This window comes from Mesoplodon mirus (genome assembly GCF_964341445.2).
Source record: "Mesoplodon mirus genome assembly, chromosome: 7".
NCBI lineage: Eukaryota > Metazoa > Chordata > Mammalia > Artiodactyla > Ziphiidae > Mesoplodon > Mesoplodon mirus.
Window position 1 is genome coordinate 41,869,104 of NC_138983.1, and position 22,224 is coordinate 41,891,327.

At 36.0% G+C, this 22,224-nt stretch overlaps 1 protein-coding gene across 1 annotated transcript in view; it reads right to left on the bottom strand.

Moving 5' to 3' along the window:
- Window positions 1–22,224, bottom strand: part of FOLH1 (folate hydrolase 1) — a 57,627-nt gene that overhangs the window by 16,926 nt on the left and 18,477 nt on the right. Inside the window, exons 5-12 of the mRNA XM_082628347.1 lie at window positions 21,229–21,354; window positions 20,251–20,437; window positions 17,809–17,902; window positions 7,246–7,344; window positions 6,880–6,965; window positions 5,138–5,257; window positions 2,868–2,950; window positions 1,102–1,165 (exon numbers count right to left, since the gene is read on the bottom strand). Of these exons, the coding sequence (XP_082484473.1) occupies window positions 1,102–1,165; window positions 2,868–2,950; window positions 5,138–5,257; window positions 6,880–6,965; window positions 7,246–7,344; window positions 17,809–17,902; window positions 20,251–20,437; window positions 21,229–21,354 (859 nt within the window). The remainder of the gene's footprint in view (window positions 1–1,101; window positions 1,166–2,867; window positions 2,951–5,137; window positions 5,258–6,879; window positions 6,966–7,245; window positions 7,345–17,808; window positions 17,903–20,250; window positions 20,438–21,228; window positions 21,355–22,224) is intronic.

Genomic DNA, 22,224 nt, shown 5'->3' on the forward strand with positions numbered 1-22,224 from the left:
TTGCACCCATGCAAACACCATTTATTTAATAAGACATTAAGAATCCAGGGATGAAGAAGTATGATCCTGCCTGTTCCTGGCAGAAAACTATAGTCTAGAAAGGGAGAGGGTTTGTAAAACAAATAATTACTTAATAACAGCAGTGATGAGTGCTACAAAGATGGCTTCCCAGAAAAAAATAACCTTCCTGGGGAGACTGTGAGAATAAGAATTAAACAGATGGTGTGTCGAACAGCAATCTGAGTACAGAGAACAGCAGTTGCAACGGTTGAGAAGTTGCATGTGGTCAAGGGACAGAAAGATTCGTGCGGGGCTACAGTATAGTGAGTGACAATGGACTGTTTCAGTTTCTTGAAAATCGACTTGAGATTGTCCCTTAGTTTGAATCTCTGTTTATCAAAGCAAATCCATTCTAAAAGGCCTATCTTCGATGCCTATCTCACTTCTCAAGCCTTTCCTGACGTCGCTATCATTCTCTCCTCTGAACTCCAAGATCAGTCCAATAATATCCTTCTGAGAGTACCTCATATATTAGAATCCTAGACTGATGTATTTTATCATCTATACTGAGTCTTAAACTCTTGAGTACTAGACTGTTCTTTACTAACCCCTAATTCCTTTGAAATCCTGGGAAGTACACTGCATAGAGAGGTGCTTAGTAAATATATGTTGAATTGAAGGAAAAAATATTTAAGAAGAAAAAATTTTTGGTGAAAGATGAAATCTGGGAAATCAGCATTTGTTTTCAAAATTTGTATGCATGATATTATGATGACAGTAGTTAAATCATAACTTTTTGCTGCCCCATTCTAAAATCATAGAAATCTTCAGTTCCATAACTGACTTATTCATTTAGCAGATACTCACTGAATTCCTACCATAGATAAGGTAATCTGCCAGATGAAACAAATCATAGAGTGTTGTTTCGAGAGCCCAAATCAGCACCCTAGAGCTCACAGCTGCCATGAGCATGACAAACCAGCAGCAAATTCCCTCACCACTTGTTAATGTATTTGCATCCCTAGTTAGTGAATAATTTACAAACTAAATTGCTGTTACTACCAAGATCATATATTTTCCTATGAAACCAATAATATTCACCTTCTATAGAAGAATCAGCATTAATATAGGCCACACCACGCACTTGAAGAAGTCTGGAATTCTCCTATAATATTAAATAAATAAATAAATAAACAAACAAATAGCCATAACCCCTTTCTAAAAAAACGCACATCTACATTTACTGTATGGAGGTTTCTGAATTAAGTTGGCCCAAGTTCACCCCAAATTTGACAAGTAAGATTTTCAAGCATATGTTTGAAAGAATTTCAATAAAGGTCATTGGTAAGAAATAATAAGCAAAACATTTTTAAGACTAAAATTTGAGATGAGACTATCCGCATTCATAATACAGTGAGTGGAAAAGGAGTTGATTTATTTGTTTTTATTGGGTAGTTGCTGTGCACAGGCTCTCTCTAGTTGCAGGGGGCTGCTCTTCATTGTGGCGGGCAGGCTTCAGTAACTGTGGCACGTGGGCGTAGTAGTGGTGGGGCATGGGCTTTGTCGCTCCACGGCATGTGGATCTTCCTGGACAAGGGATCGAACCCGTGTCCCTTCCATTGGCAGATGGATTCTTAACCACTGTACCACCAGGGAAGCCCAAGTATTGATTTCTTAACCACACTATGGTTTAATCCGTCAAATTAAGTTCTCCTGGGTTATGACACCACCTACTGGTCAAAACTTTAAAACTTTTTTTCTCAGCTTTAAAACACTGACCAAGTATAGCAGGATTTTTTTTGATATAAGTGGATTATGAATCTCCAAAGTAAGCAATTTTCTAAGTGTCCTGACTGTAAGAAATAAAGTGAAAAAACATGCAGCTCTAGGTGATGAAAATAAGATGAAAGAGGCAAATCACATCCTCAAAATATTTAGGCTCTTCTTGATGCCAGCATAAATCTTTTCTTTTCTTTTTTTTTTTTTTTTTTTTTTTTTTTTTGCGGTACGCGGGCCTCTCACTGTCGTGGCCTCTCCCGTTGCGGAGCATAGGCTCCGGACCCGCAAGCTCAGCGGCCATGGCTCACAGGCCCAGCCGCTCCGCGGCATGTGGGATCTTCCTGGACCGGGGCACGAACCCGTGTCCCCTGCATCAGCAGGCGGACTCTCAACCACTGCGCCACCAGAGAAGCCCAGCATAAGTCATTGTCTACAGGAGCACTACTTTTTTTTCTACCCCAGAGAAAACTGAAGTTTACAGGGCTTCTCATAATTCCTAGATAATAGGAGCCAAGTAAATATTTATAGCATGACTAGAAGTTAATGGAATGTTAATTTTGCATATGTTTACAAGTAACACTTCTATTACACAAAGCCAACAATGCATGCAGGTAAAATTACTTTCCAAGGAGCCTAGTCAATATTCTGTGGTGGGGCATTCCACTTCACTTTTAGCATGATTTAGAGTAGGTCATTACGATATGAGGAAGACAGTACAAGCTCAAGGAATATTTAAATGTAATTAGCTTTAGGAGTTAATTTGGAAAAGTTAAAACATTATATCTTATTACGATGTCCAGTTTCTAGTGAATTTACTTAGCTACTATCACACTCGCAGACAACGAAGATTAAATTATTTCCACAATTGACATTAAGTGGCTTTAAAAGTTCAAACAAAACTTAGTTCTCAAGTGATGAAAATATTTTTATCGTTGATTTTTGAAAGAGAATATGTTGCTTCAGACTTTCTGGAAAAAAGTTTGAATATTTTCTGGCTGGATTGACCAGTTATTCTTACATTCTTGTGAATTAAATATTAACTGCTTTATTATTATGAAAATGTATGTTATATCGAATTATCAACTAACCTCTGCCCACTCGGTGGAACCAAGAAGACCAAATTCTTCTGCATCCCAGCTTGCAAACAAAATTGTTCTTCTAGGCCTCCATCCTGAAATATATGTGCATACTTATAAAAGCTGGGAAAATGCATAATATTGCCAAGACATCACCATGCCCAGCAGAGTAACAACAGTAAAAATCCATTGGTTGTTTAGGAAGGGTGAATTATGGTGACAATCTTTACTTAATTTCCTTTTGAAAGATTTTAAAGCTGATCTGTCAATACATAAGAGCACATCTGTATTGAAAAAGGGGGAAATGCAGACATGGTAAAAATCCTGTGAGATCATAAAATATTCTAATAGGTTTATAATGATTGCCTATGCTAGGAGGCCATCTGTGGTCTGCAGCTGCCTAGAGTGAAAGAAGACAATGCTGGATGTGGTCTGTTCTCTGAGACAATAGAACTGAGAGAAAATCCTTTACGACTCTTCCATGCCGTGTTGGCATCACACAAACAATTGTTCAGTGTCAGCTGGTTGTGTGATTTCACTCCATTCTCTGCCAGAATTAGTCAACAGAAGCTCCATTCTCAACACTAGTGTCTGCTGCTGCTGAAAAGTACACCATTCATTAGGACGGTCATATGGCTTGGAGTTATAAACACTGATTTTGAAGTTAAAGAAAGATCTTATTTCAAGCCCTGGTTCTTTCACTTACTAGCTGTATGACCAAGGGAATGTTATTCAAACTTGTTAGACCTCTTGTTTCTTCACCTGTATACCAGGAAGAGCAGAGTAAAGATAACACTCCTTGATTGTTAGGAGGATTAAATGGAATAATATTTATAAATATACCACTGAACAAGTGCTCCAGGTATGTAAGTTGTTATTGTTTGAGTACATATTTCATTTGTGCTTAAGGATATATATCCCTCTAGCTGTTGAGTCCAGAGCTTCATTTTTGTTAAGTATATTAATAGCATTATTCAAATCTCCTATTAATTATTATTCCCCATCATTGCAGTCTTTTGGCATACTTTGTAATTGTCATAGTGATGTTTTGTATTTACCACGAGAATCTTCTAGTAAAATCATGAAACTTTTTGTAATACTATTAAACACAACCTAATTCACAAACCATGTAAATTCAGGTCTCCATAGTTCTATTTTCTTAAAAAATAAGATAGCTGTGTGGAAGAAAGAATAGAGCACCTTTACATTTGATTTCAAAGAGTGACATCACTATTTTGTAGACTGGGAGAAAGAAATCTGAATTTTAACCCTAGTTCTCTGATTCTGCCACACACCAGCTACAAAACGTTGGGTGAATTACTTGATTCTGGAAACCTCAGTTAACTTATTTGTAAAATGAAAAGAGAAATAACTAAACATATCCCTCCTCCTATGAGTTCAAAATAGATAACATGGGATAACAGTTTCTCTGAGAAGGTAAGTACCAGGCAAATGTAACACATTTTTACCATATTCATTGTTGCTAAAAAAATATATATGGATCACATTTACAGCCCATAGACACCTTGTTTGCAGGGTCAGTAAACAAAGTAGACCTTCTGTTCTCAGTATGTAATGTTTACTTTAAAAAGTAACCATTTGAACTCAGTTTTATTTTGGTTTTCATATGAAGATTCTAAAATGACTGAAGTAACTGTGCTAGTAGTATAATCTTCAATTCTGTGAGAGAAATCAAAGCTGGGGGTGTGAGAATGCAGATATCAAACTTTTGACAGCATCCTATTAAGCAGGAAGACCAGCATTTTTCTGAATTAGCTTTCATCCCCTCTGTCAGTTAGTGTACTTGACCTGAGACCTGAGGCTGGAAGATCCCAAGAAGCTCACATTTCTCAGACCAGGACGCTTTGGCTTATGACCTAAATCTGGTGTCTACTCTCCAGTAAAGAAACCCATCTTCATCTTCTTTGTTGCCAGAGAAACCACTAATAGTATAATTCCTTTATTTCAGATTATAATTTAATATATAAATTTAAATAATATGAACTTTATTATATAAATAAATGAATTATTAAAAATGAACATATAAAAATGAATAAACAATATCATTAACCAACATAAGTAATATAGCTGCTAGTTATTGAAAGCTACTCTCTGCTATTAAGCACTACTAAGTACTCTATGCTACTAAGATGATATAATTTGCATGCAGCCTCTCTGTTGTGTTTCACACAAACCTATGAGGTGGTATTTTTATACTCTCTTTACTGAGGACCAAACTGAGATTCAGAAAAAATGGTCTTTTTACTTTTTGCTTACATTACCTTCTTTTTTCAGCTTTCCAAAACTCCTGACAATTTCATGAACAACAGCTGCTCCACTCTGAGGGTCAATGCCACCAAATACCCAAGAGTCACGGTGACCTCCAAGAATGACATATCTGTCTAGAAAGCATCATTGCAAAATTACTTGCCATTCCAGGTCAAGAATAGAGGAAATTGCAAATGACTCAATAGCATCTAAACACCAAGCACTCAGGACTCAAGTTAAGATAGCAAAGGTTCCTGAAGACTTTTGTAAATATATCACTTTGTTCTGAATTTGGTGTATGAAGAAAATATGAATGTGATAAGCAAATGTATACTTCAATTAATTACAGTAAGTAATTATAAGTATATAGGTAATGATAAATGAGTATAAAAGTATCCTTATCCACTTCTTTATATAATTCTCTGTTACTCCTCTCTTACCTATTTACACTATGTTTCCAGTATTTTCAGAGTAAGAGAACACAGTGGCCAAATAACGATTTCTCCACTTCCTACTCCTTCTACTTACTTTTTAAGGTACAGCTCAAAGATTCTACCTCTCCATGATCTGTTCCTATTTTCTACAGGGAGAGGGAATTGCACCCCTATCCAGTTTTCTGGGCAGTCTTTTCATATTGATAAAACATTTACCATGGGGCTTCCCTGGTGGTGCAGTGGTTAAAAATCTGCCTGCCAATGCAGGGGACACGGGTTCAAGCCCTGGTCCGGGAAGACCCCACATGCCACAGGGCAACTAATCCCGTGTGCCACAACTACTGAGCCTGTGCTCTAGAGCCCACGAGCCACAACTGCTGAGCCCGAGTGCCTAGAGCCTGTGCTCTGCAACAAGAGAAGCCACTGCAATGAGAAGCCCGCACACTGCAACAAAGAGTAGCCCCCACTCGCCTCAACTAGAGAAAAGCCTGCGTGCAAAAAAAGTAAAAGGATTAAAAAAAAAAAAAGCATTTACCAGACTTAAATGTGGGGGTCTTCTTGTCTATGGTCTGTGTCTTTTTTAAAAATCCCTCCATCCCCAAAGTCTAGCACAGAGCTGGCACAAAATATGTACTCAGTGAGATTCAATAAATAGCCAGTTGTACATTGTTTAGTGCTCATTGGAAGCATATCAATATTCTTTATCCTTGAAAGAAAGTACTGGCTGCTTGTACAAAAGATATTCAGTTTACTTCTGTCTGTTTGGGTAGGAAATATAACCATATAGTTCCTAAGGAATCAAACATAATAAAGTAAGATTATTTTCAAATGTATCATTGAGCAGGTTATCTGAAATCATATGGAAATCATGTGTATATATATTCCACCCATTTCAGTGTAAAAAAAAAACCATGTAAAGGATTCATTAACTTCCGGTTATCTTAATTTTTCTAAGAGTGTTACCTATCATTGTAATGAAGATATTTCTCCAGGAAAATATGTGGTAAAGAAATCCAGAAAGCTCAGATTAAACATCTGTAAACCATCTCTCCTTGCTCTTCCTCCCTTGGTCCTTTAATTGAAGCATGCATAGTTTATCAACAACCTCAGTCATCTGACCAATCTAGTCCCAACATTTACTTTCTTCACAACATGCATCATAATGTAAAATTACCTCCTATTGATCTATTTTTTGTTTATGTGAGTTCCGTTAGGACAAAGAGTTGCTTTGCTTTGTTCACCTTACATTCCCAGAGCTCAGATCAGTACCTGGCACCGAATAATTGCCCGATTGATATTTGTTGAGCAAATGATCAATTTACCTGGCTCCACTGCCCCTCTGAGAGTTCCAATTACATTGTAAATTCTTTTCACTTTATTGCTGGAATGGATGTGCATCTTGACTTTTCTAATGCAAAAATAAAGGGCACAGACTAAAAATACTGGTTAACAGCTTGCCACGCACAATTTTTAAATCTGACATTGTTTTGAATATTTCTAAATGCACACAGGCAATAATTACATTGACCAATTGTCCAATTGTGTGGATACATGTGTATTCCCCTTTTCAACCTGTTGTTATGTCTCCTGCTTGTAGTAGATTTTACTTTTCAGTCATCCTCTGTAATTGTTTTTTGAAAAAGGTTTCCTCCCTCTAAAGAGAGTTATTATAAAAATAGTCTCTTAACTTGGTAGAAAAGTTTCCAGTAAATCCAGGTCCAACATTGTAGGGCACTTGGAGACTTCCTTTCCAGCTGTAATCTGGTGGTGCTGATCCACCCATTTTTCTGTTGAACACAAAAAATATTATTAGCTGAAGGAAACCTTTGAAGTTATAAGTTAAAATGTCCTTGAACTTGTTTTCTTGAGTGCCTGCTCATAATAGCTTCTATGAGTCATGGTAGTACAAAGTGCTTTGCATAGGGATATGCCATTTAACTCTTAATACACCTCTTATGAGGTGGTTCTGCTATTACTCCCCACTTCAAAGATGAGGACGGTGAGGCTTAGAGAGATTAGGTAACATGCCCAAAGTCAAGCAGCTGATTAGTGGTACAATCGAGATTCAAACAGTTGGCAAGAATTTGGACTCTGTGTTACCAGTTTCCAACAGTAAACCATGTGAAAAGTGCTCTCAAGAGCATGCTCTGTAGGATCAGCAGGTGTCAAACTCTTTGGAATTTCCCATTATGTTATTTCTCCTACTGATAAATACATTCCAAAATACATGTATGGTCATCCTTTACAAAGTACTTTTGCACTCATCTATTAGGGAGGGAGGAAAGGCAAAGGAAGGGATGTCACTTCAACCAACAGCCCTCAAATCTTTATACACTATTTATTTTTTTAATTCAAAAAACTGGAAAGATTCAGGTGGACCAGCCCATATATGCCACTTGCCCTGGTTATCTCTCAGCAGGTGACTGAGAAAAATAATATGATAATATCTGTGGAATGGTGAGGTTCTTCCTGTGTCATTTCAGCATATCTTCCTTTACTGTTTAAGAGCATGGATTGACTTATTCTTGATTTGGGCATGGAAACCAAATGTACTTTTGCTACCTAGAAGCAGATAGAAGAAAATGGCTCCAGACAAACTTAAGAGAGTGAAAAACATCAATCTGTCTTTTATGGCTCAATCTCTGGTCCACACACCTGCATGCACCCTATGATTTACAGTGAAACATTTTCTGTAGTTTCCTCCTTTTTTCTGTGCCTACACATAGGTACTTATTCCCTGCCTACTAAGTTGAGGTAATGTGAACAGCTCAACTTGACCTAGAATATATTATATGTGCAAAACTACATCAATATGATTATCTTCTAATGGAAAACTAAGTATAAATAACATTTTGTTTTAAAATGCTCTATCAGAGAGTAAATATTTAGTTTTTTTTCCCATCTCATGAGGGAGTTTGTTTAATAAACATAATTTCATGTAATATACTATATAATTTATTTATCTATATAAAATAAAATTTCACATGAAAAGCATCAAGTAAAATGAAGGGCATTATACATTGTTAAATATCATAATGAAGAGTCAAAATAGTAGAGTATTATGTATACAAAAAATGGTAGAAGCCAAGTGAAGAATATACATATACTTGATTATACATAAAATATTTTTATAGTACTATATTTCAGACTAATAACATTGATTGCCTTTGGGATGAAAATGGGTACGAGGGAAACTTTTTATTGTATACCCCTTTGAATTTTGAACTGTGTAAATGTATTTCCTTTTCAAAATAAAAATATGAAAAACAAAACAAGGTGCAAATTCATCAGGAAGTCAATTACATATGATAAGGAAGGTAATGAAGAGTCCATATTCCCAGAAAATAATAAAATATAAAGCCAAGATTACAGTGCCCCCACAAGGTCAAGAAAATATCGCACATCTATGGAGAACAGAGGTTTTAGTCACTAAATTTCACTGGGATAATGAATCAGGGGTATAATTTTCTTTAGGTTCCTCTTTCACTCTATAAATAAAAAATAAATTCTATGAAAATTAAAAGGTTGAATATTTAAATTTCAAATCATAGAAATTTCAGAAATATAATATTGGAAATGTCTTTGAAAGGATTTGATAGATCATAGATGCTCAATAAATATCTATAAACAACACTGAATTTAAAAATCTATATTGTGTATCATATTAAACTTTATTTGTTCATTTAGCAAAGATGTATTCTCTATAATTCTCAAGGTACTGTATTGTACTCACTAAGGAATACAAATATGTATAAGACATGGTCATTCTACCAAAGAGTTTATAAGTCAGAAAAAGATAGATATAAAACAGAGCATGATATATGATAGATAAAGTTCTGAAGGACAAAAGAGAGCTTGATTCCCCTTGTGGGATCAGAAATAATTTTCTTTCTACAGGAGGTTTCACTTATCTGGATTTTTAAAGAATGAGTAAGATGTGGGCAGGGAACATGGAGGTAAAGAGCATTCCAGGTATACAATGTATGATGTAAACAGGCACGAAGGCCGAAGAGTCAGAGCAAAAGTAAAGCATGGTGATTAATGTGGCTGGGGTATAAGATGATTAGGATACCATAACAGAGAAGCTTGAAAAGTAGTGAGACTTTGCTTCTGAGAAGATGCACTTTACCCTATTCATCCTGATGAGTACAACTAAATTCCCTGGACTATAAATACATAAAAAATAAACATAAGACTCTGAAAGGTGGAGAAAAGAAAATAAACCAGCTCAGGACCTCAGGGTACAAGAAATGACAAAGTGGTGAGTTCCTTGGGTTTTCATGTGGGCTCTCAAATCTCAGACATAGAGCTGAAGAAGCTGGCAAACCAGAAAGGCTAAGTGGCTCACATAAAACATGTTACCCAACAAAAACCTTGAGTATGAATACATACTTGAATACGTATACATATTCAAGTGCACCTAGGACAATTTCCAGGATAGACCATATATTAGGCTATAAAAAAACTCAATAAATTTAAAAGGCTGAAATCATATCATCTCTTTATTAATCATACAAACCTTTTACTAACCCAACTATAGTATAAAGAATTTAGTAAGCAAAGATTCTTCAATATACACAAATCAAGCAATGTGATACATCATATTAACAAATTAAAGAATAAAAACCATATGATCATCTCAATAGATGCAGAAAAAACTTTGGACAAAATTCAATACCCAATACTAAAAACTCTCCAGAAAGTAGGCATAGAGGGACTCTACCTCAACATAATAAAGGCCATATATGACAAACTCACAGCAAACATCATTGTCAATGGTAAAAAACTGAAAGCATTGCCTCTAAGATCAGGAACAAGACAAGGATGTCCACTCTCACCACTATCATTCAACATAGTTTTGGAAGTCCTAGCTATGGCAATCAGAGAAGAAAAAGAAATAAAAGGAATACAAATTGGAAAAGTAGAAGCAAAACTGTCACTGTTTGCAGATGACGTGATACTATACATAGAAAATCCTAAGGATGCCACCAGAAAACTACTAGAGCTCATCAATGAATTTGGTAAAGTTTCAGGATACAAAATTAATGCACAGAAATCTCTTGCATTCCTATACACTAACAATGAAAGATCAGAAAGAGAAATTAAGGAAACAATCCCATTTACTATTGCATCAAAAATAATAAAATACTTAGGAATAAACCTACCTAGGGAGGCAAACGACCGGTACTCAGAAATCTATACAACACTGATGAAAGAAATCAAAGATGACACAAACAGATGAGAGATATACCACGTTCTTAGATTAGAAGAATAAATATTGTGAAAATGACTATACTACCCAAAGCAATCTACAGATTCATTGTAATCACTATCAAATTACCAATGGCATTTTTCGAAAAGAATTAGAACAAAAAATTTTACAGTTTGTATGAAAACACAAAAGACTCCGAATAGCCAAAGCAACCTTGAGAAAGAAAAAACAGAGCTTGAGGAATGAGGTTCCCTGACTTCAGACTATACTACAAAGCTACAGTAATCAAGACAGTAAGGTACTGGCCCCAAAACAGAAATATAGATCAATGGAACAGGATAGAAAGCCCAGAGATAAACCCATGTACCTATGGTCATCTAATCTATGACAGAGGAGGCAAGAATACACAATGGAGAAAAGACACTCTCTTCAATAAATGGTGCTGGGAAAACTGGACAGCCACATGTAAAAGAATGAAATTAGAACACTCCTTAACACCATACACAAAAATAAACTCAAAATAAATTAAAGACCTAAATGTAAGACAGGACACTATAAAACTCTCAGAGGAAAACACAGGAAAAACATAAATCACAACACCCACTTCCTAGAGTAATGAAAATAAAAACAAAAATAAACACAAAAATAAACAAATGGGACCGAATTGCACTTAAAAGCTTTTGCACAGCAAAGGAAATCATAAACAAGACAAAAAGACAACCCTCAGAATGGGAGAAAATATTTGCAAATGAAGCAACTGCTAAAGGATTAATCTCCAAAATATACAAACAGCTCATGCAGCTCAATACAAAAAAAACAAACAACCCAATCCCAAAATGGGCAGAATATCTAAATAGACATTCCTCTAAAGAAGATATACAGATTGCCAGCAAACACATGAAAGGACGTTCAACATCACTAATCATTAGAGAAATGCAAATCAAAACTACAATGATTTATTATCTCACACTGGTCAGAATGGCCATCATCAAAAAGTCTACAAAAGATAAATGCTGGAGAGGGTGTGGAGAAAAGGGAACCCTCTTGCACTGTTGGTAGGAATGTAAATTGATACAGCCACTATGGAGAACAGTATGGAGGTTCTGTAAAAAAACTAAAAATATAACTACCATATGACCCAGCAATCCCACGACTTGGCACATATCCTGAGAGAACCGTAATTCAAAAAAACACATGCACCCCAATGTTTATTGCAGCACTATTTACAACCGCCAGGACATGGAAGCAACCTAAATGTCTATCAACAGATGAATGGATAAAGAAGATGTGGTACATATATACAATGGAATATTACTCAGCTGTAAAAAGGAATGAAAATGGGTCATTTGTAGAGATGTGCATGGACCTAGAGTCTGTCATACAGAGTGAAGTAAGTCAGAAAGAGAAAAACAAATATCATATATTAATGCATATATGTGGAATCCAGAAATATGGTACCGATGAACCTATTTGCAGGGCAGCAATAGAGAGGCTGACATAGAGAATGGGCAGTGGACACATTGGGGGAAGGGGAGGGTGGAATGAACTGGGAGATTAGGATTGACATATATACAGTACCATGTGTAAAATAGACTGCTAGTGGGAACCTGCTATACAGCACAGGGAGCTCAGCTCAGTGCTCTGTGATGACCTAGATGGGTGGGATGGGGGGATGGTGAGAGGGAGATCAAAGAGGGAAGGGATATGGGGATATATGTATACATATAGCTGATTCACTTTGCTGTACAGCAGAAACTAACACAACATTATAAAGCAATTATACTCCAATTAAAAAAAAAGAGAGAGAAAGAAAAAAAGAAGACAGCAGTGTTCTAAGAATAGCCATGTATTGATGCTGACTGCCACCATCATTAATAAATGATTCTTCACTGAAGCCAAATAATTAATTTGAGAGCAATTTATGATAATGTGTTGCTAGGCAATTAAAATAAACTTCTGAGAAAAAAAATAACAGAAAAAATTTTGGAAATTTTTCAACTATATGAAAATTAAACAACTGACCCTAAATAACCAATGGCTCATGGAAAAAAATTACAAGAGTAAATAGAAAATACTTTGAGATGAATAAAAACGAAGACATAAGACACCAAAAGTTATGAGATGCAGTTAAAACAGTGTTTAGAGGGACATATATAGCTGTAAACAACTATATTAAAAAAGTAGAAAGCTATCAAATCAATAAACTAATCTTCCACCTAAAGAAATTCAACAATGAAAAGCAAGCTAAATTCATATCAAGCATAAGAAAGGCAATAATAAAGACTGGAACAAAAACAACAAAATAGAAACTAGAAAAAAAAAAAGAAAAATGAATGAAAGCAAAAGTTGGTTCTTTGAAAAGATCAACAAAATTGACAAATCATTAGCTAGACTGACCAAGAAAAAAAGGGGAGAAGACTGAAAATTAGGAACAAAAGAGGGAATACTACTATTGACTTTACAGAAATAAAAAGATTATAAGGGAACACTATAAACAATTATATACCAACAAATTAACCTCAATGAAATGAATTCCTAAAAAGATATAAACTACCAAAGCTGAAGAAAGAGAAAATGTAAGTAGGCTATAACAAGTAATCAAAACTTCTCAGAAAGAGAAGCCCATATGGCTTCACTGCTGAATGCTACCAATCAATAAAGAATAAACACCAAACCTTCACATGCTCTTTAGAAAAACAGAAGGAACATTTCTAAAGTTACCCTATGTGACAAACATTACCATGACACCAAAACCACATAAAGAAATCACAGGGAAACTAAAGATAAATATGAATATTGACACAAAAATCATTAATAAAATACTAGCAAACCAAATTCAACAGCATTTTGAAAGGATTATACACCATGACCAAGTGAGATTTATTCCATGAATGCAAGACTGATACTATATACAAAAATCAAAAAGTGTAATATACCACATTAACAGGCTAAAGAAAAACCACATGATCAGAAAAATTGATGCAGAAAAAAAACAACCACAGCAACAATAAAACTCTGGGGAAAATTCAACATCCATTGATGTTGAAAATTATCAGAAAACTAGAAATATTGAAAAAAAATACAAGACAAACTTGAAATATTTTGTGATGTCAGAATACAAGTGCTTATAAAAGGATTGGAAGAACTGTATTTTTTTTTATATTGCTGGTAGGATACAAAAGGATACAACCACTTTGGAAAAAGTTTGTCAGATTCTTAAAAAAGTAAACATGCTATTATCATATGACTCAGCAATTGCACTCCAGAGAAACGAAAACTTACGTTGACACACAAAATCCGTTCACAATTATCTGTAGCAGCTTTATTCATAATAGCTACAAACTAGTTGTTCTTCGAATGGTGAAACAAACTGTGATACCAAATACAATGGAACACTCCTCAGTGTTAAAGAGAAAAAAAACTATATATACGACAACTTGAACAAATCTCCAGAGAAGTATGCTGAGTGAAGAAAAGTCCCACAAGGGTATACATTTGTATAACATTGTTGAAATGATGAAATTATAGAAATGGTGAACAGATTAGTAGTTGATAGGAGTTAAGGTCAGAGGGTATGGATGGAGGGGGACAGGAAAGGAGTGGGTGTGGCTAAAAGGGCCACATGAGGGATCCTGGTGATGATGGAAATGTTTTGTGTCATGAGTATAAAAAAATATATATCAATATCTTGGTTGTGATATTGTACTATACTTTGCAAGATGTAACTATTGGGGAAAGCTGGGTAAATGGCCTAGAGGGACTTTTTAGTACTACTTACAGTTGCATGTGAATCACAATTATCTCAAAATAATGAGTTTAATTCTTAAAAATTAGGAACAAGCTAGATGGGCAGAAAATGATGTGTTAGAATTTTGTGGTTTGTCATGTAACCTCTATTAAGCTGTGAGCTTCTATACTATATTTTGAGGGCCCTGAGAACAAAGTCTATATATAAATCATACTTTTACCACAGTGCTTGACAAAAAGAGGCCATTCCATAAGTGTACCTTGAGTGGATAGGCTATAGGAAACCATTAAAGTCTTCTGAGCAGAGACACAAGAATGAGACAGTGCCTTGACAAAGAGATGTCTACTAAATGCTTGTGCTGTTGAATAGAGAATAAATGATGCTCGACAAAGCTGTCTTTTACATCAGACATGAGTTTGGGTCCCAGATCTATCACATACTTTATGAACTTGGATTTCTTTATTTGTAAAATTAGTTTTCACAATACTAACTCATGTAGTTGTTTTATGGGCTAATTGATAAACAGTATGTAATCATTTAGCAAAAAGTAAGTGCTAGAATATAATTAGCATTCTATGCATGTTAGATGCTATTATCATTGTCTTTATTATTATTGTCATTGCTGTCATTATAATCCTGGTAGTTACTCAGGGAGACAAAGAGAAACCATGTAACCACATTCCCTTCAGTACAGATGCAAAAAAGAATAAGAAAGAACATACACACTGTTCCCCTTTTCTCCCACCTAGGTAAACACAATTTTCTTTTTTCTATAATTCACATTTCATCAACATTTTATTAAAGTTCTCGGCCTACCTGGGCCATTATATAAATTTAAGTCTCTCCTCTCCTTCTCATGTACTTATTAAGAAACTTTCATTTTATGATATATCCAATTTGTAAAATACTGTCTATTCTAATTAATACATAATGTTACACTACCAACTGTTTGTGGGAATATGAGAACTGATTATAATGGATATGTAGCACACTCCCTAGATAATCATGCAGAGGGAGTATATACTCCCAAAGAAATTCATAAACAAATTACATGTTCTTAAAATGTTTTATGACTAAATTCCAGTCTGTAGAACGTTTCACTATACCTTAGAAGGTATGGATGGTGAAAAAGAAACTATCTTATTGCTTTTAGTATACACAGATCATCTCCTCCTTCCAAATACTTTTTTTTTTTTTTTTTTTTTTGCGTTACGCGGGCCTCCCACTGCTGTGGCCTCTCCCGTTGCGGAGCACAGGCTCCGGACGCGCAGGCCCAGCGGCCATGGCCCACAGGCCCAGCCGCTCCATGGCACGTGGGATCTTCCCGGACCAGGGCACGAACCTGTGTCCCCTGCATCGGCAGGTGGACTCTTAACCACTGCGCCACCAGGGAAGCTCCCAAATACATTTTTAATGCATTTCTGTACTTCCAAAATTCATTTTTAATCATGGTGTTTTGAATGCAAAATATACTTCCATAGAACTTGTGTTATTTAATGATGATTGGATTTACAAAATGACTTACTAAAGCTGACGTAAATACGTTTGGTAATGTTTTTGTTCAAGTATTAATAATTCTACTACCCAGTTAGGGCACAGCCAAATTCAACTAGTTTACCAGAGCAGTCAAATGGTAGACATGATTAAATAAACCTCACGTCCAATTCTGTATGATCCTTCCTTCTTTCCTTCCATGCACTCTTCTTCTAAGTACAAAGATAATACGGGTTCACTTTTTAAAACTTATAATTTAGGGATTATTTTATATATATATATAATATTATATACATATATATATATATATATATATTTGAAATCTACTTTTTCTATTTAATATATAGCATAAGCATGTACCCACATTGTTAAATACTCTTGTATAACATATATTTTAATGGCTTCATGTACTGTCATAGACAGTAATATATTTAACTACTTATCAATTATTGAAGATTTGTGTTGTTTACAATTTTCTACTATCACAGGAAAAGGTACAATCACATTCATCTTTAAAATATAATGAATATATAGACTTTATATTTACACAAACACATAGTCCGTGGTGCCCTCAGAAGTTGTGCCCCATCCTGAATCCTAACCCATGTGGTAAAGCTAAGAGCTCAAAAGAAAAAAAGACCAGGGTGCTTGCTATTCCTTAATCTGCCCTTAAATTGGACAGACACCTCCAATTCTCTGATGACAGCCTCCTCACCTGTAAAAATGAGGGCACTGAACTAGATCATAAATAAGTTTTCTTATACATTCTAGAATAAAATGATTAAGAATGCCTTAAACTCAAAGAAGAAAAGGGACTAACTGGCCGGATGCTTTGGTCTCCAGTGATTCTACTTTCAGAGAAGTCAGTGCTCTCTCCCCTCCTCAAGGATAATGGAGAAGAAGGGACATGCAGATGGGAGAAAGCAGGACAGGAAAGAGGAAAGAGCTCCAATGTCAGGTTAAACAATAACAACTCTGGAGAAGCTTCAATAGTGAAAGCAAAGGAAGAAGAGGAATGGATAAAGATGAAAATCAATGGAAGATGCTTTCAAAGGGCATTATTCCAGGTCCACCAAGAAGTAAACAATAATAGGTTTCAATAAGTAAGAGATTTATTAGGGGAAAGGCATGTGAAGGAAATAGCAAGGGAGCTAAGAGAGGCTGAGAAAGCCATCAGACTGCAATGCAGGTCAGAAATGGGGTAAAAGAGAAAGAGAAGAAAGAAGAGTGCTGGTGGCAGAATCCCTTGATAGCAAGGCTGTCAGGGAGTCCTGAGCCAGAATCTCCCATCAGAGGAGTCCCATGCTTCCCAGTAATAGGCCTCATTTTGTACCGTTGCTGCATTTAGTTACTGACTGGGAGCATCTATGGGAAGCATGGCCTTGACACAAACAGGGTGATGGATTTCAAAACACAGTGGAGCACCTTATCAGTAACACTCCCCATAGCTGATGATCTGAAAGACTTTCATGGCTGTCACACACTGGATACCAGTATTTAAAGCAAATCCCAGGTTAGAACCACTGTTCTATAAAATGGTGATAAAATTGTATGCTTATTTGATTTTCTGCCAACACACAAAAGAATAGATACTATCTGATTCCATTTATATCAAGTTCAAAACCAAACTAATCAATGATGTTAGATATCAGAAAGTGGTTGCCTCTAGGGAGGTATGGTAAAAATTGAGCACAGAAAACTTCAGTATCAAATAATGGAGGTAAAAGCATGAAGGTTGAAGATTGCCAGTAAAGAGAATTACCCAAATAGTCATCTGTTTTTTTCTTACAAACTTACTCTAGGAGCTTCTGTGCATCATAGTATCCAATTGGATGAACAGGAATATTTGGAAGACCGACAGCCTCTGCGATTTCACGTCTATAAGCATATTCTGAAAAAAAGTTGAACATACTGCTAATAAAAATGGAGTCCCTTTCAAAATGTTCTCTGTAAATCACATTAAACACATTCTTAAATTGCATCTACTAGAACTGTTACAATTAAAAAGACAGACAGTTTCAAATGTTAGCGAAAATGTGGAGCAACTGAAACTCTCATGTATTCTTGTAAGAGTGTATAATTAGAGAGTCACTTTAAATAACTTCTTTGAAAAGTAATGTTATACAGAATTATGCCCTATGGCAGAACAATTACACTCCTAGGTATTTACCCAAGAAAGATGGAAACATATGTCCACAAAAAGACCTGCACAAAATTGCTCATAGCAGCTGAATCTAGGTAGCCCATATGGGACACAGTCCAGCTGTTTGTAAATAGGAAAATGAATAAGCAATTTGTAGAACAGTCCCATAATAGAATTCTACTCAGCAAGTAAGGGAAGAAACTTAACACACACAATAACATGACTAATCTCTAATTGTTGTACTGAGTGAGAGCAGCAAGGCAAATGATGAGGAAAATTCATAAATTTTTCTATGACCGGAAAATCAAACTAAGAAAGAAAAAAAATAACATGCCTGCTTTGTGGTAGGCCTTTCCCAATGTGCAATGTGCATCTGTATTGTACATTAACCAGACCTCCTCAAACAGTAGGATGTAATCAACCTTTAAGAAAAATGGTTGCTTTATTCAGACACCAGCGTTGTAATTTTAAGGTTATTTTAATTTCTTTTTCATCCCATACAGGAAGTTGTATTGACCAAAACATCTTTGATCAACGTTATGTAGAATGCTAACTTGTCAATATAACACATAAATTCTTTGTCTCAGAAATGTATAAAATTGCATCTCTAATTCCTGACCAATGGAACAGTTCTCAGAGCTTCTGCAAATCTGTTCCTTGGGTTATAATCCTCAGTTTGACTCAAATAAAATTCTCTTTTCTTTCTTCTTAGCTTGACTGTTATTTGATTTTCCACCAACACACAAAAGAATGGTTACTATCTGATTCCATTTATATGAAGTTCAAAACCAAACTAATCAATGATGATAGATATCAGAAAGTGGTTGCTTCTAGGGGAATATGGTAAAAATTGACCAGAAAGGGGCACCAGAGAACTTTCTGGAGTCATAGAAATGTCCTATATCTTATTTTGAGTGATATAGATACATGCAATTTAAAAAAATTATTGAATTAACTCAAGACCTGTGCATTTTGTTACATGTAAACTCTACCTCAAAATAAAAACACATTTTCTGTCATTTCTTCAGTTTTAAGAAAAATAAGAGCTATTTTTCCATTTTTTCTTCAAAATTTTAAATTATAAGAGCTTCAGGTGATTGCAAAAGCTATTCTTGTTATAGTAAAATGACATAATAATATGTTGCATGGGATTTGTTTTAAAATTCTTTAGGGTAATAATGCAAAAAGGGAAGATGAAGGGATAAAATAAGATTGACAAAGTGGTGATAATTTTCTCTATTTTTTTGTATGTTAGAACTATTCCATAATAAAAAGTAAAATTAAAAGGAAAAAAAAAATAGGGCACAAAAGGGAATTCAACAAATGCAAGCCTCACAGAGATACCATGATTTTTCTTTCTACAATGTCATATTTTAAATTTGAGGATAATAAACAGAAATAGTCCAGTTAATCTTATTTTATGTTCACATTTTTTTTTTTTTCAGTGCGCATGCCTCTCACTGTTGTGGCCTCTCCTGCTGCGGAGCACAGGCTCCAGATGCGCAGGCTCAGTGGCCATGGCTCACGGGCCCAGCCGCTCTGCGGCATGTGGGAACCTCCCGGACCGGGGCACGAACCCGTGTCCCCTGCGTCGGCAGGCGGACTCTCAACCACTGCGCCACCAGGGAAGCCACATATTACTTTTTTTTTTTTTTTTTTTTTTTTTTTTGCGGTACGCGGCCCTTTCACTGTTGTGGCCTCTCCCGTTGCGGAGCACAGGCTCCGGACGCGCAGCCTCAGCAGCCATGGCTCACGATTCCAGCTTCTCTGCGGCACGTGGGATCTTCCCGGACCGGGGCACGAACCCGCGTCTCCTGCATCGGCAGGCGGACTCTCAACCACTGTGCCACCAGGGGAACCCCATATTACTTTTAAATATCTGAAAATGTCTGAATTTCAAAACCTCTCAGACCCAAGGATTCCAAATAAGGGATAAGGGACCTGAACCAACAATTTTCTGAGTTCAAAATCCTTTATTCTTAGATACAAAGAGAACAAGAAAAAGACATACTTTATCCATGTGTCAGAGGAAATCCTTGGGTAAAATCACTTTACAATGTTAAGGTTTTTGTGATGATTAAGGTCTGGTCACTCACCATTTGCTGGGTAGCCAGGTGTGAGAGGGTCCCCTGCACCATTAAGATTTAAGATATTTCCACGCTGAACACCACCTCCAGGAAGATTCCAACCACCTGGATAGGACTCCACCCCGGGAGCAAAGTAATCAGCAGGATCCGAGTAGAAAATTATCCCTTTGGCCCCAGCCAGCTGGGCATTTTTAACCTGGAATAGACAGTCTTTCTTATTTTAGGTTGGTTACTCAAAATTACTCTTAAATAAGTAGCTAAACCTTATCTTCAATCTTTTATCCTTAGACTTACAACAAGGGACATCTCACAGAGAGTTGACTTTTTCTTTTTCCTACTGCAAGCTCTAAAAATGAGTTTCCAGGGCTGAATCAGCCCTCAGAGCAGCAGATTTTAAAAATGTACATATTAGTGGTAGTGAGTATGTGCTATTTCCTTCCTCTAGTCTAGAAGCACAATAAGCAAGTAGACTCCAAAGACTAGACTCCCATTTCTTCTATGGTTGAGAGGGAATATTTCTGAAATTTAGCTTCCCACAAGAGAGGAAAAAATATTAGCAAATCGAGCCAAATTAAGTGATAGTAACTTTCAAAACTGCTGTGTATAAATTGGCTTCTCTCATTACCTATAATAAGAATTAATACTAAAATTTAATTTAGTAAATATTTTCAAAGGTAACATTTAAAACAAAGATACTGAAGGTTAACAACAAATCAAATGCATGCTTCTTTGTAGACCACAGGCATAATGTGTAGGTATGGAAAAAACCTGTTCTGTTTCCCTGAACTTCTACCCTGGCCGAATTCAAATGACCCAGTTTAAAACCCCTGTATATAAGCTAGAAAATGTATCTTCCCTATGAGGTGGGCTGGTACAGAGTATGAGATGATCACAGTCCTCCAAAAGTTTTAAGGATGTGGTTCTACCCATGTAAGATACAACATAACTTTTTATTTTTGTGGAAAAGAAAAAAAGATTATTTTTTACCTTATTTCCTCTGAAAATTTTCCCATATCTGGCAATCAGAATCTTCCCAGAGCAATTAATTTTCATGTCCCGCTCTAGTTTAAAGAAGTCTTCAGTTCGTGCGTAGTTAACATAGACCAGGTCACCCTGTTGAGATCACGGATGACTTACTACAAGTAAGATTTAATAAAAGAGGTTTTTCTGCGTGAAGTCTGTTTCACATCTTTGAAAGAGGTAAGAGACAAGAGTATGCAAGAGGGCCAGAAAACCATGAGCCTCGGGTAAGAGATTCAACAGAGAAATGAACTTGAATTGAGAAGGCAATTACCTGGGTAGAGACTTGTGAATTAACTATTAAGTTTTGTTTATGTTGATGTCTCCTGTAAAGTGACCATAAAACTATAGAAGTGTTCGTCAGAAAAATGCACATAAATATACACACTGCAATTTGGCAGGGGCCAGATATCCTAGGTGAAAAAGCCCTAGATGAGAGCTGTATTCTCCTTGAAGTATATTCACAACGGGTCTTCACACCACCAGGTAAAAAAGAAATGTCAGGTAATACTGCTTTACGGGTCTGACTTCAGGATTACGTGTGAGTATTCTAACATCTCAGAGTATCAACATTATCATTTGTAAAATGGCCTGTTAGATTAGATCAGTGTTCTTCACACATTTTTTTTTCTCACCTACTCCCTAGATTATTTTTGAAGGAAATGTATCCCTCCTTTACTTTTTTTTTTTTTGCCTTATAACAAATTTAATCAGTTATACATATACATATGTTTCCATATCCCCTCCCTTTTGCGTCTCCCTCCCACCCTCCCTATCCCACCCCTCCAGGCGGTCACAAGGCACCGAGCTGATCTCCCTGTGCTATGCGGCTGCTTCCCACTAGCTATCTACCTTACGTTTGGTAGTGTATATATGTCCATGCTGCTCTTTCACTTTGTCACAGCTTACCCTTCCCCCTCCCCATATCCTCAAGTCCATTCTCTAGTAGGTCTGTGCCTTTAT